Genomic DNA, 17,952 nt, shown 5'->3' on the forward strand with positions numbered 1-17,952 from the left:
CAGGGAGCCCCTCCAAAAATCCAGTGAATTCCCCAGAATCCTTGTCCCCCACCCTTTAACCCCCATCCACTGTTTCCAGGGAAACAAACCCAAATCTGTCTGATTTTTTTGCAAAATTAATGAGAGGTTCAAGCCTAGGTCCTGGACCAAAAAAAAAAAAAAAAAAAAAAAAAAATACAAACAACTTTAAAGAGCTTGAAAATAACCATCTGGAACTGGGAAAATGAGGTTTCTTAAAATACAAGCAAATTTAGGGGTTTTCCTTTAGAAAAAGAGGAAAAGGAGAGTGATAATAAAGTTTTCCTACAAAAAATACTTTTAAATTGCCAGGTAAATAAGAAACAAGATTTTTTTCCTTAAAATAAAGAGAAAAAAAGATTTTTTTTCCCTTTAAAGAATCCCTAAACCCAAAGATATTAACTTCTTTTTAGAAGAAAAAAAGAAACCACACTAAAAATGTTGGTGGTTTAAAGGGTTTTTTTTTTCCTCCAAAAAGTAGAATTCCTGCATATAAGGATTTCTTCTTTCTTCCAGGAAAGAAAGGCCAAAGTACATGATAAAGATTTTTCTTAGCCTCACAATAACAAAAAAGAGTCCTCAAAATCCCAAATAAACAGGGATAATCTATTTTCTTCCTGATGATTAAAAATAAAAAGGAGATAAAGGATCTATAATTAAAAATAATTTTAAAAGGACTTCTTTATTTAAAAAAATAAAACAGGGGATGAAAGTTGAAGTCTTGGAAAGGGGCAAAAACTTCACATAGGGTGGTGTCTTCAGGACACCAAAATTATCCAAAAAAGTCTTAACTATGCTTAAAAAGATACATCTGGAGGAGCCCAAAATCCCCAGCACGTGATAAAATCCTCAACACATGATTGAATTTCTCTTTCTTAAGAATCCTGGGAGAGCTCAGAGAGATTGGAGGGGTGGAAAGTTGGCAAATTACATGTTCAGTATTTTTTGTTTTGATAAAAAAAGGAACACGACAAGTGAAAGCCAGCATTTGAGGTGCTTCAGCTCATTTTCAGGCTGCAGTTCTTCACTTCATGGAAATCCAGGTGAGGGAATTTTTATTCTGGTGGGATTTTGGTCATTTCTTGGAATATTTTCTCTTTAAAGTCCTGGTTTTACATGCACTTAAGGAAGATTTGTGCCTTTAAATCACTTAAAAATGCATGAAAAAAATGTAAATAATCCTCATTTTTTTCAGAAAAAAGGCAGAAAAATCCTGAATTTGGGCACAGAAGGGAAAAAATTTCTTCATTCACACAAATAGCAAAAACTGAAGATTCGGTTAAATAAAAAATAATAAAAATCACAACATAGAAGATAAAGAAAAATAGCATTCACCTTAGAACTCCATTAAATAAAAGGCAATGCATTTAGAATGAAAAATTGAAATTAAATTTAATAATGTTCACTTATGTAAAATCTTTTTTTTTCAATTGAACATAGTAAATTAAATTTTTAAAATTAAATTAAACTTTAAAATCTCCTGAATCAAATTAAATGATTACTTAAAAATGCACTATAATTAAATAAAAAAAAAACTTTTCAAATGCTTAAATTCTTTTTAAAAATTGGTAAAATACCACTCATGCACAAAGCCCTCCACACAAACATCATGGACAAAGTGTGTGTTTGGTGTTTTAATATGAATTTTTTTTTGTCTCTGGAACTTCATTTTACTGCATCCTCTGTTTTGTGGAGGGTTGCTGGTTTGCTTGTTTGGATGTATTTATAGTTTCTTTTTAAGTTTTCCAGGTTTTTTTAACAGTTATTTTAGGTCGAGGATGTCACCCTCTAGTATTTTCTTCCTCCTGATTTTAGGTAAATATTGTTTCTGAAAAGTCTTGTCATTTTCATCCCTGCTGGAAAAATTAGTGATCAACTCATTTTCCCTCCTATTTCTTCTCCAGGTTCCATGGTGGACACCAAAACCTCATCTGAAAAAGGTGAATTTTTGGGGGCTTAGCCCTAAAAAAATATTATTTCCACCTAAATCAGACTTTCTCCCACCCACATCATGCCATTTTCCTGCTATTCTCCCAAAATCCATGTGTGGCCAATGTAATTCCTCTGGGGTCATTCCCTTTCCCACCAGTTTCATCATGAAAACCCAGAAGAGACATCCATTTTTAGGTAACCATGGGAACCCCAAATTTGGTGGGCTACACCCCAAAATCCATGTAATTGGTTGGGAATTTAAGGGCAGATCCCAAATCGTGATTTTCCCAAATCCTGATTTTCCCACAGGATCCCTACTCTATCCCTATGGACCAGACCAGGGGGATGAAACCAACCCCAAACTCGATGACGGGACATCTGAGGCAATCACCCTCTCCATTCCTTTCACCTTCTATGGCAAAACCCACCAAACTGCGTTTGTAGGTCACCCCAAATTCAATATTTTGGGGAATTTCCTTCATTTTTCCAAATTTCCCCTCCATTTCCACTGAATTTTTCACTGGTGGGTGTGTGTGGGGGGGGGGTATGTGTGTGTGTGTGCCCCCAAAATCAACCCTTCTTGAATTCACAGTGGGTTTTATCCTTGGACATGGAAACGTCTTCAGATGGGTGGGAGATCTTGGGGGCGCTGGGGTTGGAGGGGCTTGGAAGGTTCTGAGGATGGTGGGTGATAGTGCAGTCCTTCACGGTCATATGGCTGGGGGCTCTTGGAGCAGTTGTTTGGTTTTGGGTGGTCCCCCACAGGGTGGATCTTGGGGTGTGTAGGTGGGCATTGTGGGATCATGTGGATGGTGGATTTTGTGAGGGTCCTCCATGGGTGGGTCTCGGGGGGATTTGTGGGGGTTGTGGGATCCCGGGGGTGGTTGCTGTTAGGGGGTTCTATAGGTCTGATATTTGGGGAGGTCCTGTGGGTGCGGTGTCTGGGAGGTTGATGGATCTTGATGGGTTCTTTGGGGGTGCTGGGGGGGTTCCTGTGGATGAGGGCTCCTATGGTTGGTGGGTTTTGAGGGAGTCCTGTGAGCAGTGGATCTTGGGGTGTTGATAGGTGATGGGGGTCCTTGTGAGTAGTGGTTCTAGGCATGCTTGTAGGGTCCATTTTGAAGACCCCAAAACCCAAGTCAAGGTGTTGCACCCACCCACTCCTGGTGTCACCTCCAGGTGAACAACAATGGGGTGATCTCCTTTGACAAGCCTGTCAGACAATACACCCCCGACCCCTTCCCTCTGGCGGACGGGCGCCCTTTCGTGACTCCCTTCTGGGCAGATGTGGACAACGTGGAGGGTGGGGACATCTTCTACCGCCAGAGCACCGACCCAGCGCTGCTGAGGAACATCAGCCAGCACATCACCCAATACTTCCCCGAAAGCCCCTTCACTGCCACCTGGGCCTTCGTGGCCACCTGGGACCATGTGGCCTACTGGGGCTCCAAATCTGACAAGGTGAGGCCCATAGTCCATGGGGCATGAAGTGGGGCAACTCATTGGCTCTCGTTGACCCACTTGGTGGCCTTGCTGGCCGACCGAACTTTGGCCTCCAGAACCCATCCCTGACCTTCATGACTCATCCTTGACCTCTGTGACCTTCTTCCATAGGGCAACACCTTCCAGGCTGTGCTGACCACTGACTCCAAGATGTTCTACATCATCCTCAACTATTTGGACATCCAGTGGACCACAGGGGCAGCAAGTGATGGGGATGCTGAAACAGGACTTGGGGGGACCCCAGCACATGTAGGTGGGAAGGGTGGAGGAGAAGGGGGAGGTTGTCCCACTCCATGTTCTGATGATGAAGATCAGGGATTGGCCCATCCCATTTCCTGGGGATGATCATGACCATGATGAAAGTCCAGGACTGGCCCACACCAATTTTGGGAAGGTCAAAGTGGCCCTGTCCCATCTTCTGGAGAGGATGATGATGGAGGTCAGAGGCTGGCCCATCCCAAATATTGGAGATGATAATGATGACAGTATTGATGATGATAGTGATGATGATGGTGGTGATGATGATGATGATGATAATGATGATGATGATGATGATGATGATGATGATGATGATGATGATGATGATGATGATGATGATGATGATAGTGAAGACAGGAGGTTGTCCCCCCTTCTTCTGCAGATGATCGCCATAGTGATGGTCATGGATTGGTACATATAATTTCTGGGTATATACAACAAGTATATTCGCATCATGAAATAATGTTAGGGGCTCTTTGGGTGGGGTGAGCCCTCCTACATTCTCTCCCCCCCCCTTTAATTTTCCAGGCAGGATTCAATAGCGGTGATGACACCAACTTCTACAACATCCCTGGATCCCAAACTGATGCCATCATCAACATCACCACCACCTCCAACGTCAAGGTCCCAGGACGCTGGGTCTTTAGGGTGGATGACTTCCAGGCCCCAGATGTGGATCCTCCCCAGCTGGATAACAGCTGCTGGTTGTAAGTTGGAGGAGAAAATTGGGAATTTTGAGGAAAAGTGGGAATTGGGGGGATAAATTCAGGAATGAGGGGGGAAAAGTGGGGATTTGAGGCAATAATTTGTGACTGTGTGAAGGCCGCTGTGAATTTAGAGGGAGACAGAATTTGTTGGGGAAAATCAGGAACCGGGGGGGAACCATGGGAATCTTTATTGGAATGTTGAGAATTTAGGGGCATTAGGAACTGGAGGAAATTGAGCATTTGGGGAACAATTGGAAGTTTGAAGGTGGGAATTTTATGGGATAATTTGTGAGGAAAATTTGGATTTCTGTGTGGAATATTTTTGGGGGGTATTGGGGATTTGGGTGGAAAGTGGCTCTACCTCTTGGGCTGTTGATATCTCTTCTAGGTGAATTGAGGGGAGTGTGGCAGAGGGACATCACCTCTGCCACTGTTATCACCAATGAAGTCACTGTGCAGGTCAAGATCATGCCAGCTTCTAGCAGAGCAATAAAATTTCAGCTAAGACATTGCAGTGTCCATGTCCTTGTCATTGTCATGGCACCCATGGTCATGTCATCACATGTATGTCATCATCACATGTATCTCATCCTCACCCTCACTGTTCCCACAGTTACAGGGAATCTGAGGGGTTTTGGGGTGAAATGTGACAGAATTAATCAAATTTTGCCTTTTTGGGTGGTAACTTCTGGGGTCTTGTGCAATATGAAGTCACGGGGCAGCCACATACACAGTAGACAAAATCCACAACAAACAGCTTGGCACACACCCCCAAAATGCTTTACCTGCAACATACTTGGACATCATAAGACACACAAAACATGCAAGACACAACTTTACCCCTCCCCATCCTTGACTCCTCACAGAACCATGGCAACATTAAGGCTGGAAGAGAACTCCAAGAACCTCAAATCCAACCTTTGACTGAACACCCCATGTCAAGCAGACCATGGCACTGAGTGCTATGTCCAGATGTTTCTTGAACACTTCAGGGATGGTGATTACACCACCTCCCTGAGCAGGCCATTCCAGTGTCCAGTGACCCTTTCTGTGAAGAAATTCCTCCTGATGTCCAGCCTGAACCTCCCCTGGCACGGCTTGAGACCATTTCCTTTTGTCCTGCTGCTGGTTGCCTGGGAGAAAAGATTCACTCCCACCTGGCAGCAACCTCTCTTCCAGGTAATTGTAGAAAGTGATAAAGCCATCCCTAATCATCCTTTTCCCTAGGCTGAGCCCCCCTAAGCTCCCTCAGCTGCTCCTGATTCTCCAGACCCTTCCCCAGCTCTGTTCCTTTCTCTGGACATCCTCCAGCCCTTCAGTGTCTTTTTTGCCATGAGGGACCCAAAACTGTCCCTAGGATGTGAGGTGTGCCCTCAGCAGTGCCAGCTCAGGGGACAGTCACTGCCCTGCTCCTGCTGCCACACCATGGCTGGCACAGCCCAGGTGCCATTGCCTTCCTGGCCACCTGGAGCACCTGGCTCATATTTTGCTGCTATCATGAGCACCCCCAGAGCCTTTTATTAAGAGCAGCTTCCCAACCACTGTGCCCCAGCCTGGAACTGCAGAGGTTCTTGTGAAGGGCAGGACCTGGCATTTCCCCTTGGAGCACCTCATGCCATGGGCCTGGTGATCCCATCAATTCCTCAATCCACAAAATGCTGGGATTTTTTTATTCCATCCCTTCCTCCCCTTCCCTTTTTCCCCTTTTCCCCTCTTTTTTGCCTAAATTACACCCTCTGTTTCTCAAAGAATTACACTATATTTGCTCCATCACTTCCTTGTCATTGTGGAATAATTTAAACCACATTGGGCAAAAAAAACCTCGATATCTAGTAATGCCAATTTTTGACATCAGTTTTAACAAAAAAACCCTGTTTTTCTCTCTGTTTTCACCTTTTCTGGCCAAAAATTATCTCACGTCATTGGGTGGGGTGATCCCCTGGGGGTGCCTGGATTAGTCATTTTCTTTCCCCTTTTTCTGCCAAAATTAAAAAATAATTGAGGGAGGAGCCAGATCTGCTGTCCTGGGATTGTGTTTTCTTCACAGCTTTGGGGATAAAACGGAGCTCTTTGGGGATACAGAGCTAACCTGGGGATCAAGCAGGGCCCAAGGCAGGTAAGGGCAAATGTAGATCTGATAACTTTGATTATTTTTTTGGCAGGAAAGATTTTCCCTAAAGTGGGAAAATCCATCTGAAGACTCCTAATGTTCCCCCCTTTCCCCACCTCCACCCTCCCTTCCCCTGCCACCCCAGCCCTGGGTCTGATCCTGGGAGCAGTGGGATTGGAAGACTTATGAAGGGATTTGGGGGAGAAAAGGGCAGGATAAGGGTTTGGAAGGGAATGAGAGAGGGGGACAAGGAAGGAAAGGAAGAAGAGAGAAGAAAAGGGAAAAAGAAGGAGGAAAGGAAAAAGAGGGAGGAAAGGGAAAATAGGAAAAGAAGAGAGGAAAAAGTTAAAAAATGGGCAAGAGTGGCATAAGGGAAAAAAGGGGAGGAAAGGAAAACCAGGGAAAGAAGGCAGGAAAGTAGGGGAAAATATGGAAAAGGGGGAATAAGCAGGAAAAAAGGGAAAAGAGTGAGGCAAGAGAAAAGGGGGTAGGAAAAGGAAACACGGGAGGGTGAAGAAAAGAAAAATTAAGGAATTTTTTAGGAATAAGGGGAAAAAAGGGAAAAGGGGGAGGAAAGGATAAAAAGATAAGAAAATTTAAAAAGTGAAGGAAAGGAGTAAAAAGGGGGAAAGGGGATAGAAAAGGGAATAAAGATAAAGAAATGGAAAAGCCAAAAGGTGATTTGGATGGAAGAATGGAATCTGAAGAAAAGAGGAGAAACTGGAAAAATGAAACAAAAGAAAAAATGGGGAAAATAAGGGAAAAATAAAATTACAAAAATATAGGAATAGGAACAGGAATAAGGAGGTAAAGGGGAAAGAAAAGAAAGAGGAAAAAGGAAAAGAGATTGAAAGGTACCTGGGATGGTGGGGGAAGACATGTGGAAAAGCCCCCCCAAAAGCCAATTTTTGCACCAGGTGGAATAAAATTCACATTTTTTAGTAAATGTAATTTAAGTAGTGAATTTGAGGATGCCTTGAATGAGAAGAACAGATTTTGGGGACAAATTCAGCACAACACTGTTTTTTGGGATGAGTACAAGGCTGAATCAGATTTTGGGGATTTGTGTATTTTATATAAAGAAATGGTGAATTTGGGGAAAATTCTAGTGAAATTTCAAAAAAATATCAGAATTTGACTGTTTTTTCACCTTTTTCACCCAGAGCATCATGGATCGCAGCCTGGGAAAAGCAGATGTGCTGAGATGGTTTTGGAATTTTATGTTCTGGGGTAAGTTGAAACAGGTTGGAGAGATGCCCCAAAAGCTATAAAATTCCCCTGAGATAATGAATTTCCTCAAAATAAGGGTTATCCAGTACAGAAGAAGGATTACCCAACCCAAAAGCTCCATCTTTTTCCCAGGGAATTAATTGGGATTTCAATACAATTCATGACTGTTCAAACTGTTTATTCCAGTGAATGATAATCCAACAGATTAACCTAATTCATTAAATATTTTTTCAGAGTTTACTCTACCAACTGGAGTTTACTCTTCTAACTGGAGAATGAATGTATGAAAAATTGATCAAATCAATTATCAAATTATCACTCTATCAAATCAGTGATCCAACAAATTAATAGTTCATAATATTAATCAAGTCCATCAAATCTGTAAAGCTATAATCTGTCAGATCAAGGTTTAAATTCTTTCTCCAAAATAATATCCCATCAAATCAAATCCATAGTCCATAAACTCAATAAACTGTCAAATCAAAACCAATGACCCATGTAATTAGCACTTATCAAATCAACAGTCTGTCCAATAAAAAGTCCATCAATTTATTAATCCATTGACTCAAAAGTCAATTGGCTCCATAATTTATTGACTCAATATTCCATTAAATCACTGTTTCATCAAATCAATGTTTCTTGAAATCAGTGGTCTAGCAAATGAAATCAAAGGTCTAGCAGATTGAAGGTCCATCAAGCCAATACTTTATCTAATCATGAACCCATTAAATTAATAATCCATTAATCAATAACCTACCAAATTGATCAAGTTATCAAATCTGTAGTCCACTAAAACAATAATCAAGCAATCAGTGATCCATGAAATCAGCTGTCCATCAAACCAATTATCCATCTAACCAATCAAATCTGCATAAAATCAGAAATCCATCAATTTAATAATCCATCAAATCAATAATGAATTGATTACCAAAAAATCTGTCAGATTACCCACCCCTCTTCTACCTCCCCTCAGCTCTCTTCCACGCCCCCAGCATCACCTCTGAGATGTCACCACCTCACCTGGGTGACGAATTCCTGGTGGCCTTCCTGCAGAATGGTGACCAGCGCACCCTTCACAGCGACTTCCGCCTCCTCCTCCTCACTGGCCCTTCCCCATCCACCACTGCCACCATATCCATGAAGAGACCCGGATTACGGATGACAGTGCAAGCAGCCGCCAACCAACCAGTCCTGGTGAAGATCCCACCCCAAGCTGAGATGGTGGGAAGCCAAATTTTTGAAAATGCTGTGGTGGTGAAGACCACTGCCGCCGTCACCGCAGTGATGGTCAACGACAAACCCACTGCAGCTGACTCCGCTGTCGTTATCCCGGTCCACAGGTGGGGTACGGAATACCACGTGGTCACTCCCAACCCTGGCCCCACCCGCAATGCCCAGTTTGTGGTGGCTGCTTGGGATCAACCCACCACAGTCAACATCCACCTCAACGCTGACATCACCTTCCGTGGACGGCTGCATCGACGTGGCTCCACCCTCACCATCCCACTGGAGCCGTTCCAAGCAGCACAGATCCAAAGTGCAGCCGATCTTTCCGGAACGCGGGTGGTGGCACAGAGACCGGTGGCCGTCTTCACTGGTCACACCTGTGTGGGCAGGTTGAGCCGCTGCGATCACGTGGTGGAACAGCTCCACCCTATCACGCAGTGGGGAAAATCCTTCCTTGTGCCACCAGTGCCCTTCCAGGGACAATCCAACCTCATCTACATTACCGCTGCCCAACCAACGCGTGTCACGGGTCATGGTGAAGTCACCAAAACCACGCGAGAGATACAACCCAACCACTCTCTGCTCTTTGGCACCCAATCCCCGCAGGGCTTGTTCCTCACTTCTGAAGATGGTGTCCAGGTTTTTCTGTTGGGCAGTGGTGAGAACAGTGGTGCAGTAACCTTTGAGCCCTTTTTTGTCAGCATCCCAGACTCCTACAGTTACTGCAACTCCTACAGCATTGTTGCACTGGAGGGATATGACAACCGCATCCTCCTAGTGGCCAAGACAGCAGAAGCTTCTGGAATACTGCTGAACAAGAGGCCATTAGGGAGTGTGGCATGGCAGCAGATCCCTGGGACAGAATATTCATGGGTTGGGATAAATTTGGGAAGCGGATTTGGAATCCATCGTGTGGAGCATGAGACAGCGGCCTTTGGGGTGTGGAACGTTGGGATGGGACAGGGGAAGCGCTATGGAGCAGAGGGAGCTTGCGACAGTGGTGAGTGGAGGTGGAATTTGATAGCAATAAATGATATTGAATTATATAGATATCAATAACAGATAATTAATGCAATTAAATTTTATATCTACTTAATATTTAATATAATTAAATTTATATTTAATTATATGTAATCATTCAAATGACAAACACCTCTTAAATAAAAATAATAGCATTGCATAATAATATTATTGTATTACAATAATATATAACATTACATGATAATATATAATATTATAATAGCAATATTTTTAAAAAAATACTAAGACACAAATATATAGGAATAATAGTAAAAACCTAAATGTAATATATTAAATGAATGAATAAGAATGAATGGAGAAATACATAAACAATACATAAAAATCCCTATCTATAAATATAAACATATTATAAATAATAAATATCAAAGTCTAGAGACAAATACAATATATATATATGAGATAATATGTCTGTGACAAATTTACATTTATACATTATTTAGAATCAGATACAATTATTATATTTTTAGTAATTCCGTATGATGGAAGTACATAAGCATTATGTGGATAAATAATTCATATCCAAACAAACATAGAGATAATATATATATTTATAAATAATATAGAAAAACTTATGTGTAACTACAAATCCAATACAAAAGCATGCAAAAGATAAAGCAAACATATACTTAGACATATCAATAATATAATCAATTAATAGAATTTAACCCTCTGTCACTAACAAACCCACAGACCCCTGCCGGCAGGTGCAGTGCCGGGATAAGGAGAGCTGTCACCTGGACAAGGGCATGCCCTCCTGCCGCCACGACTACCTGGGCACCTGCACAGGCTCCCCATCCCTGCAGTACCACACCTTTGATGGGGCCTCCGTGTCCCCCCGTGGTGGCTGCAGGTACACCCTGGCCAGGTACTGCGGGGCTGACCCCACCCTGGAGCCCTTCACTGTGGAGGAGCAGCGGAGCAAGGATCAATCCAAGAAGCCGTTGGCCAATGTCTTTGTCTATGCCTACAATGTCTCCATCCGTGCTGGTGAGGACAAGCCAGTCCAGGTGAGTTTCAGATCCATCATTTTAATAAAATAATTTGTTCCAAGTGGATTAAAATTTCTGGCCGAGTTTAAACTTCAAAAAACAAGGAAAAATATCAAAAAAAGTGTGAGAGGATAAATCATTGAAATATTGATGTTCAACTTAAAAAATAAGCAGAACTGCCACACCTGTGGAATTTGGGGAATTTTTTCCATTCCAAATCAATTTTCCAGGTGGAATGTGTTTTTTCTTCAATCCTGGTCTCCATAAAAACAAGATTAACTCAGAAGATGTGGAAAATTATTCAGATTTGGAGTTTGAGCTTTTCTTGGTGTGATGTAGGGCAAAAATTCTGATTTATAATGCAAATTGATTATTCATAAAATCATTTCTCCCTTTGTACATATTTTGCTTTTCATGGGATTGGGAACCACCTGCTGAGGTTTAACTCTCCTCCTCATTTTCCCACCCCACAAGGTTAACAACAAACCCACCAATCTTCCAGCCATCCTGGAAGAGGGAAAAGTCCAGATTTTCCAAAATGAAGGTCGTACCATCCTCCAGACAGATTTTGGGCTGCAGGTGACCTATGATGAGGACCAGGTTATCATGGTGGCAGTGCCCAGCAGCTATTTTGGGGCCAGCTGTGGCCTCTGTGGCAACTTCAATGAGGATACAGATGATGAAGCCATGGTTCCCAATGGTATTCCCGGCGAAGGTGGTGAGGACTGGGCAGAAAGCTGGAAAGATCCTTCATGCCAGGAAGATTGTGGAGACCAGGAGACTGCACAGGGCATGGAGGGGTGTGGTGAGTTCATGTGGGTGTCTGTGAGGATATTGGGGAAGAGGCAAGAGGATCTATGTGAGAGCTCAGCTGCAGGTATTAGCTTAGAGCAATGGTGGTAGACATCAACATAATCAATATGTCTTTTCACCCCAAAACATCCCACAATCCACCTACCTACATAATCTGACCCCAGGTGTCCATAACACATGGAATTATACCAGCATTTTCCGTGAAGGCCATCCCTGCTTGGTGTCTCACTGACTCCACAACACTTACAGGCATGAACAAAACCAGTGGGGAAAGAATGACCCCAAAATCTACTTGATCTCGCTCCTGCTGCCCCAAAACCAGGGAACTGTGCTAAGATTTTTCCTGAGGGTTGTCCCTGTGGGGGGTATCTTGAACTCCAGTTTGATTTAGATGTCAATGTACCCAACACCTCCTTTCAGGGAAGGCTTGCATTGGTTGGTTCTCCCTAAAATACTTCTAAGCCTCCTGATTTGACTTCAGGTGTCCACAACACATGGAATTCCACTGGGGCTTCCTAAGGACCATCCCTGTATGACATCTCACAAACTCTTAAATCCCTTGTAGGCATCAAGGCAACCACCAACCCCAGCACCACCATCTCTGCTTGTTTCCACAACAATCGCTCCTACAAGCTCCACGAGGAATTCTGGGAAGATGGGAGCTGCCAGAAGCGGTGCCGGTGTGAGGGTTCAGGGACAGTGACTTGCAAGCCAGGGGCCTGCAGATCCAACGAGAAGTGTGTCATGGTTAATGGCATCGCGAGGTGTACACCCAACAAGCACTACACCTGCATCGGGACGGGTGACCCGCACTACACCACCTTTGACGGGGTGAGGTTTGACTTTCAGGGCTCCTGCATCTACCAGTTTGCTGCTCTCTGCACCCCCAAACCCACTCTGGTCCCCTTCAATGTCACCGTGGAAAACAACCACCGGGGCAGCCGCGCCGTGTCCTTCACCAAGACCGTCAACCTGGAGGTCTATGGCACCATCATCAGCATGAGCCAGGAGCACCCACGCAAGGTCAAGGTGGGCAACCCCTCAAGGAATCCCTTTCATCCCCAAATTACCTCATATTCCCCTTTTTTTCCATTTCCTAATTACCTTCCCCCCCACACCAAGTCTTCCTTTTCTCCCCCAAACTACCCTTTTTAATGCCAAATTCTCAATTCTCCATTTTCTCCCAGATTCCCCATTTTTTTCACCCAAATCTTCCTCCAATTCTTCAAATCTCCTTTATCTGCCCAAATATGGTTTTTTTTGACCAAATATCCCTTTTCACCCTTGGTTTCACACAAAGTTTCATTTTGTCCCCTAAAAAGCCTCTTTGTCTGCAAATTCTCCTCTTTTTCTGATCAAGTAGCCTTCTTTTCATTCAAGTCCCCCTTCTATCTCTCAAATACTACTTTTTTCCCCAAAATCACCTCTTTCCTCTAAAAATCCTATTTTCTCAGTCCTCTTAGTTCCCCCAAATCACCTGTTTACCCTGAAATTCTTTTGTCTCCCATGCTTTCCCTTTTTTTCCCAATAACTCCTCCTTTCCCCTCTAAATCCAACTTTTTGTTGCAATTTTCCTCTTTTTCTACCAATTTCCTATTTTTCCACAATTTTTACCTTAAATTTCATTAAACTTAAAATACATTAAAACCAAATTAAAATATAGAAATAATTCAAATAAAAATACCCAAAAACGTATATAAGAATAAAAAGCATAAAGATAAAAAATGAAAGCCAGTGAAAAGTCAATAAGAAGAAATAAATGTAAAAAGAGAAAATAGAATTTAAAATTTAATATAAATTAAAATTATAATATAAATAAAAATACAAAACCAAAATAATAAAAAACTATCAAACTATGATTTAAAACCTCTTTTCTCCTGTCCCCACTCCTTGTGTCACTCCCCTTCCTGCAGGTGGATGGTGCCTTTGTGTCTCTTCCCTTCACCCACCCCCACTTTTCCGTGTTCTACCGCGGCGTCCATGGCTTTGTCACCACCGACTTCGGTGTCACTGTCACCTTTGACTGGTACAGCTACGCCCGTGTCATCCTCCCCACCACTTACTCTGGTGCTGTCTGTGGCCTCTGTGGCAATGCCAATGGTGACCCTGATGACGACTTTGTCACCCCCGCGGGCCACCGCGCCTCCCATGAGACCCAGCTGGGTGACAGCTGGAAAGTGGGGGACGTCCCCGGGTGCTCAGCTGGTTGTGGCGCAGAGTGCCCGGTGTGTGACGCGGTGAAGGTGCAGCCATACCGCGGGGACAGGTACTGTGGGGTGATCGCCCGAGCAGGGGGACCCTTCCGGGAGTGTCACCGTGTCATCAACCCGGAGCCGTTCCTGCAGGACTGCGCTTTCGATGCCTGTCACTACAAGGGACACCGTGACACTGTGTGTCAAGGTGTCTCTGCCTATGTCACTGCATGCCAGAGTCATGGGGTGGTTGTGGAGACATGGAGGACGGCAGAGTTCTGCGGTGAGTATGGGTGGGATGGGGGAAAATGTGAGCCTCCCTTCCCTCTCTCGCCTCCCTCCCCATCCATCCTTCCTTCCTTCTCTGAGGGACTCCCAATCCCTTCGGATATTTCCCTCACTCCCTATTTCCTTTTTTCTCCCCAGCTCTTTCGTGCCCCCCTCACTCCCACTATGAGCTCTGTGGGAGCCCCTGCCAGCCCACCTGCCAAACCCCGTCCGTCTCCACCTCCTGTCCTGCATCTCCTTGCTCCGAGGGCTGTTTCTGTGACACCGGTTATGTCCTCAGCGGCTCTGACTGTGTCCCCCATTCTGAGTGTGGCTGTGAGTACCTTGGTCACTACTACCAAAAGGATACGGAATTCTACCCCTCATGCCGGGAGCGCTGCCGCTGTGGTGCCAATGGCACAGTGACCTGCCAGGAGGCATTCTGTGGTGCCCACGAGGAGTGCTGGGTGGAAGATGGTGTGCTGGGATGTCACCCCACTGGTTATGGCCGGTTGGTTGTGTCAGGAGATCCCCACTATGTCACCTTTGATGGACGCACCTTCAATATCCCGGGATCCTGCACCTACATCCTGGCGCGGGTGTGCGAGCCAGCACGACGATTGGTCAACTTCACAGTGTTGGTGGAGCATGAGGCAGGCAGTCACGCTGACCCAGTGCTGATAAGGAGGGTGGTGGTATCCATCCACGGGTACACCGTCACCATGGAGCGGGGACGGAGGTGGGAGGTGATGGTAAGTCTGGAGACTCCCACAGTGATGTGGTGATGATGAAGAGGGTGGTGGTGTCCATCCATGGGTACAATGTCAACTGTGGGGAGGATACCGTGATTCCCATGGTGACACCATGATTATAAAGAGGGTGGGTGTTTCCTTCCACAGTCACACTGTCTCTGTGGAGTGACAGTTCCAAAGTGTCACACATGTCACCCTATCCCCATTCCAGGTGGACTTGGAGCGCTACACCCTCCCGCTGGTGACAGAGGACAAGAACCTCCGAATTGGCCAAGAGGGGAATAACATCATCCTTCACACTGCTGCAGGAATCCGCATCCTCTACAACACAGCCACCTTCCTCCTCATCACTGTCCCGGACATCTACCGTGGCCGGCTCTGCGGCTTGGGCGGCGACTATGACGGAGATCCCAGTGATGACTTCCGGCTGCCCAATGGGGCACTGGTGGAAAACACCCAGGAATTTGTCACCTCCTGGAAGGTTCCAGAGAAGGACCGAGCGTGCAGTGATGGCTGCGATGACGGTGTGTGCAGCAGGTGTGATGTCGCCAAGGAGGCGATGTACGGCAGGAACGGATCCTGTGGGATCATCCGTGACGCAGCAGGGCCATTCCGGGGGTGCCACCCACGCGTTAGCCCCGTGGAGTATTTCACCCACTGCGTCCATGACGTCTGCGCCGCCAGCGGGGACCGCGCCGCCTTGTGCCATGCGCTGCAGGCGTACGCTGCTGCTTGCCAAGCTGCTGGCGCTACGGTCGGAGCGTGGAGAACAAAGGAGTTCTGCCGTAAGTCAGGAAGAATTTTGTCATTTCAGGTCCTTTTTTCCTCAAAAGCTACGTTTTCTCCTGGAAAAAAAACCAAACTAATATCCCTCAAGTTTTGTAAAAATAGTTTTTCAAAGAATTTCCTCCAGCTGGGGAAAATTTTCGTCATTTTAGAAAACGTTGCCTCAGATTTTTAAAAAGTTCCCCTGCATTTCAAAGAGATCTTTACATTTTGCAAAAATTCCTTTAAGTTTTAGAAAATGTTCTCCAGTATTTTAAAAAAATCTTAAAAACTGAAAAAAAATCAAATTTCAAAAATGTCTTCTATTTTTGAAAGAATTCACTGAGATTTTAGAAATATTTCCTCCTGTTTAGAAAAAAAAAAGATCCTCCCTTTATGCAAAAATTCCTTTAAAATCTGGAAGTTGTCTCTCAAATTTGTTTAAAAACTTTCAATTGTGAGAAAGGCCTCAAAATCTGAAAAAATTGCTTACCATTTTTAAAAATTAACTAATTTTGAAAAATTCCCCCAGTTTTGAATTTCTTTCCTCTAAGTTTGAAAAACAATCCTTCAGTTTGGAAAAAATATTTTGCAGAAAACTTTCCAATTTTGCTAAAATTGGAGGAAAAAACCTCACATTTTTGAAGAAACTTACTATTTTGGCAATATTTATAACATTTTACTAAAAATATTCCAATATGAGAAGTAACGCCATTTTGGAATGATGTCATTAAATTAAAAAAAAAAAAAAACAGAACAAAAAACTCACACCAATTTTCATAAGAAAAGAACCATTTTTGATGGAAATGCCAAAACTAGGAGAAATACTTGCTTTTTGCAAAAGATGTCATCACATTTTAAAAAAACAAACTACTTTTTTTTCAGAAAACCTTCACATTTTGACCAAAACCCTGCACAATTTGGAATTGCCCCAACAATGGTGTTTTTTCTTTTTCCCCAGCCCTGTCCTGCCCCCCAAACAGCCACTATGAGCTCTGCACCCGCACCTGTGATCTCACCTGTGCTGCCCTGGTGGGCCCCGCCCGCTGCAGCGGGGGGTGCTTTGAGGGGTGTCAGTGTGACGAGGGGTTCGTCTTCGATGGGGACACCTGCGTGTCACCCGAGCGCTGTGGCTGCCTCCACAGGGGACGCTACCTCAAGGTCAGGTGACAAGGACAGGTGACACCTGAGCCTGGGGACTGGTGGGGTTGGTTTTCTGGGAACCAGGCTGGGGGCTGAGCTGCCCCATGTAGAGGGTTTGGGGTGAACAAAGGACAATTAATGGCAAAAAGGAATTGTTGGGGGAAGAAACCCGACAATTGGCAAGGGAGTTGCAGGAAAAATGAATTAATAATTGAGAAAAAAGGACAGCACAAAAAATCTGTGATTAGGAGAGAAAAAGTCACTACTAACTGGTTGAGCTGCCCAAAGTTCCCCAAATCCACCCAAATTTCTCACTTTCTAGGATTTCCCCCTTTGGAATTCAGGAAATTACCCCAAAATTTGGGAGATTATGCTTAATCTGTGAGATTTCCTGTTCCAGGCAGGTGAGACTGTCACCTTCAACAACTGCTCCAAGGAATGCCATTGTCACCCATCACGGGGACTGGTGTGCCGGGACACACAGTGTCCCCAGGACCAGGTGTGCATCACCCGTGACGGGGCACAAGTGTGTGCCAGGATGGAAGGCCACTGCCAGGTCACACCTGGAGCCACCATGACCACCTTCGATGGTGCCACTGGGCTCCTGCTGGCCAGTGGCACCTACAAGGTGTCAGCCCTCTGCGATGAGGAGGCCCCAGATTGGTTCAAGGTGGTGGTGGAGGTCAGCGACTGTCGTGACACGAACGTCCCCGCAGCCACGGCTGCCATCGTCTTTGTCCGCGAGGGCGTTGTCAGCGTCAATGGCAACATGGAGGTGTGGGTGAGTGCAGCAGGTAAGGGAGTTATGGGTGGTTTGGGTCAATCTAGAGAGAACTGGGCAAAAATCTCTCTAGATTTTGCCTGGTAGTGAGCCACTTTGTCTGGTGTAGACCAATTTTGCCCAATAATGAGCCATTTTTGAAAAAAGAGAAGAGTGATTTTGGCTCTTGCCAAGCTAGAGCCTTTTGCCCAGGAACAAACTGGCTTTCTATAATGTTTTAATAA

At 44.6% G+C, this 17,952-nt stretch overlaps 1 protein-coding gene across 1 annotated transcript; it reads left to right on the forward strand.

Annotated features, from left to right (window-relative positions):
• The first annotated feature begins 975 nt into the window (after window positions 1–975).
• LOC131095994 (sushi, nidogen and EGF-like domain-containing protein 1) lies at window positions 976–4,923 on the forward strand. Its single transcript, XM_058044205.1, has 8 exons — window positions 976–1,061; window positions 1,781–1,833; window positions 1,923–1,958; window positions 2,260–2,390; window positions 3,130–3,411; window positions 3,565–3,702; window positions 4,240–4,418; window positions 4,807–4,923. Exons 2-8 carry the CDS (start codon window positions 1,797–1,799, stop codon window positions 4,808–4,810), a joined length of 807 nt encoding a protein of 268 aa, XP_057900188.1. The 5' UTR covers window positions 976–1,061; window positions 1,781–1,796; the 3' UTR covers window positions 4,811–4,923.
• The last annotated feature ends 13,029 nt before the right edge of the window (window positions 4,924–17,952 follow it).

Source organism: Melospiza georgiana, chromosome Z, assembly GCF_028018845.1.
Source record: "Melospiza georgiana isolate bMelGeo1 chromosome Z, bMelGeo1.pri, whole genome shotgun sequence".
Classification (NCBI taxonomy): domain Eukaryota; kingdom Metazoa; phylum Chordata; class Aves; order Passeriformes; family Passerellidae; genus Melospiza; species Melospiza georgiana.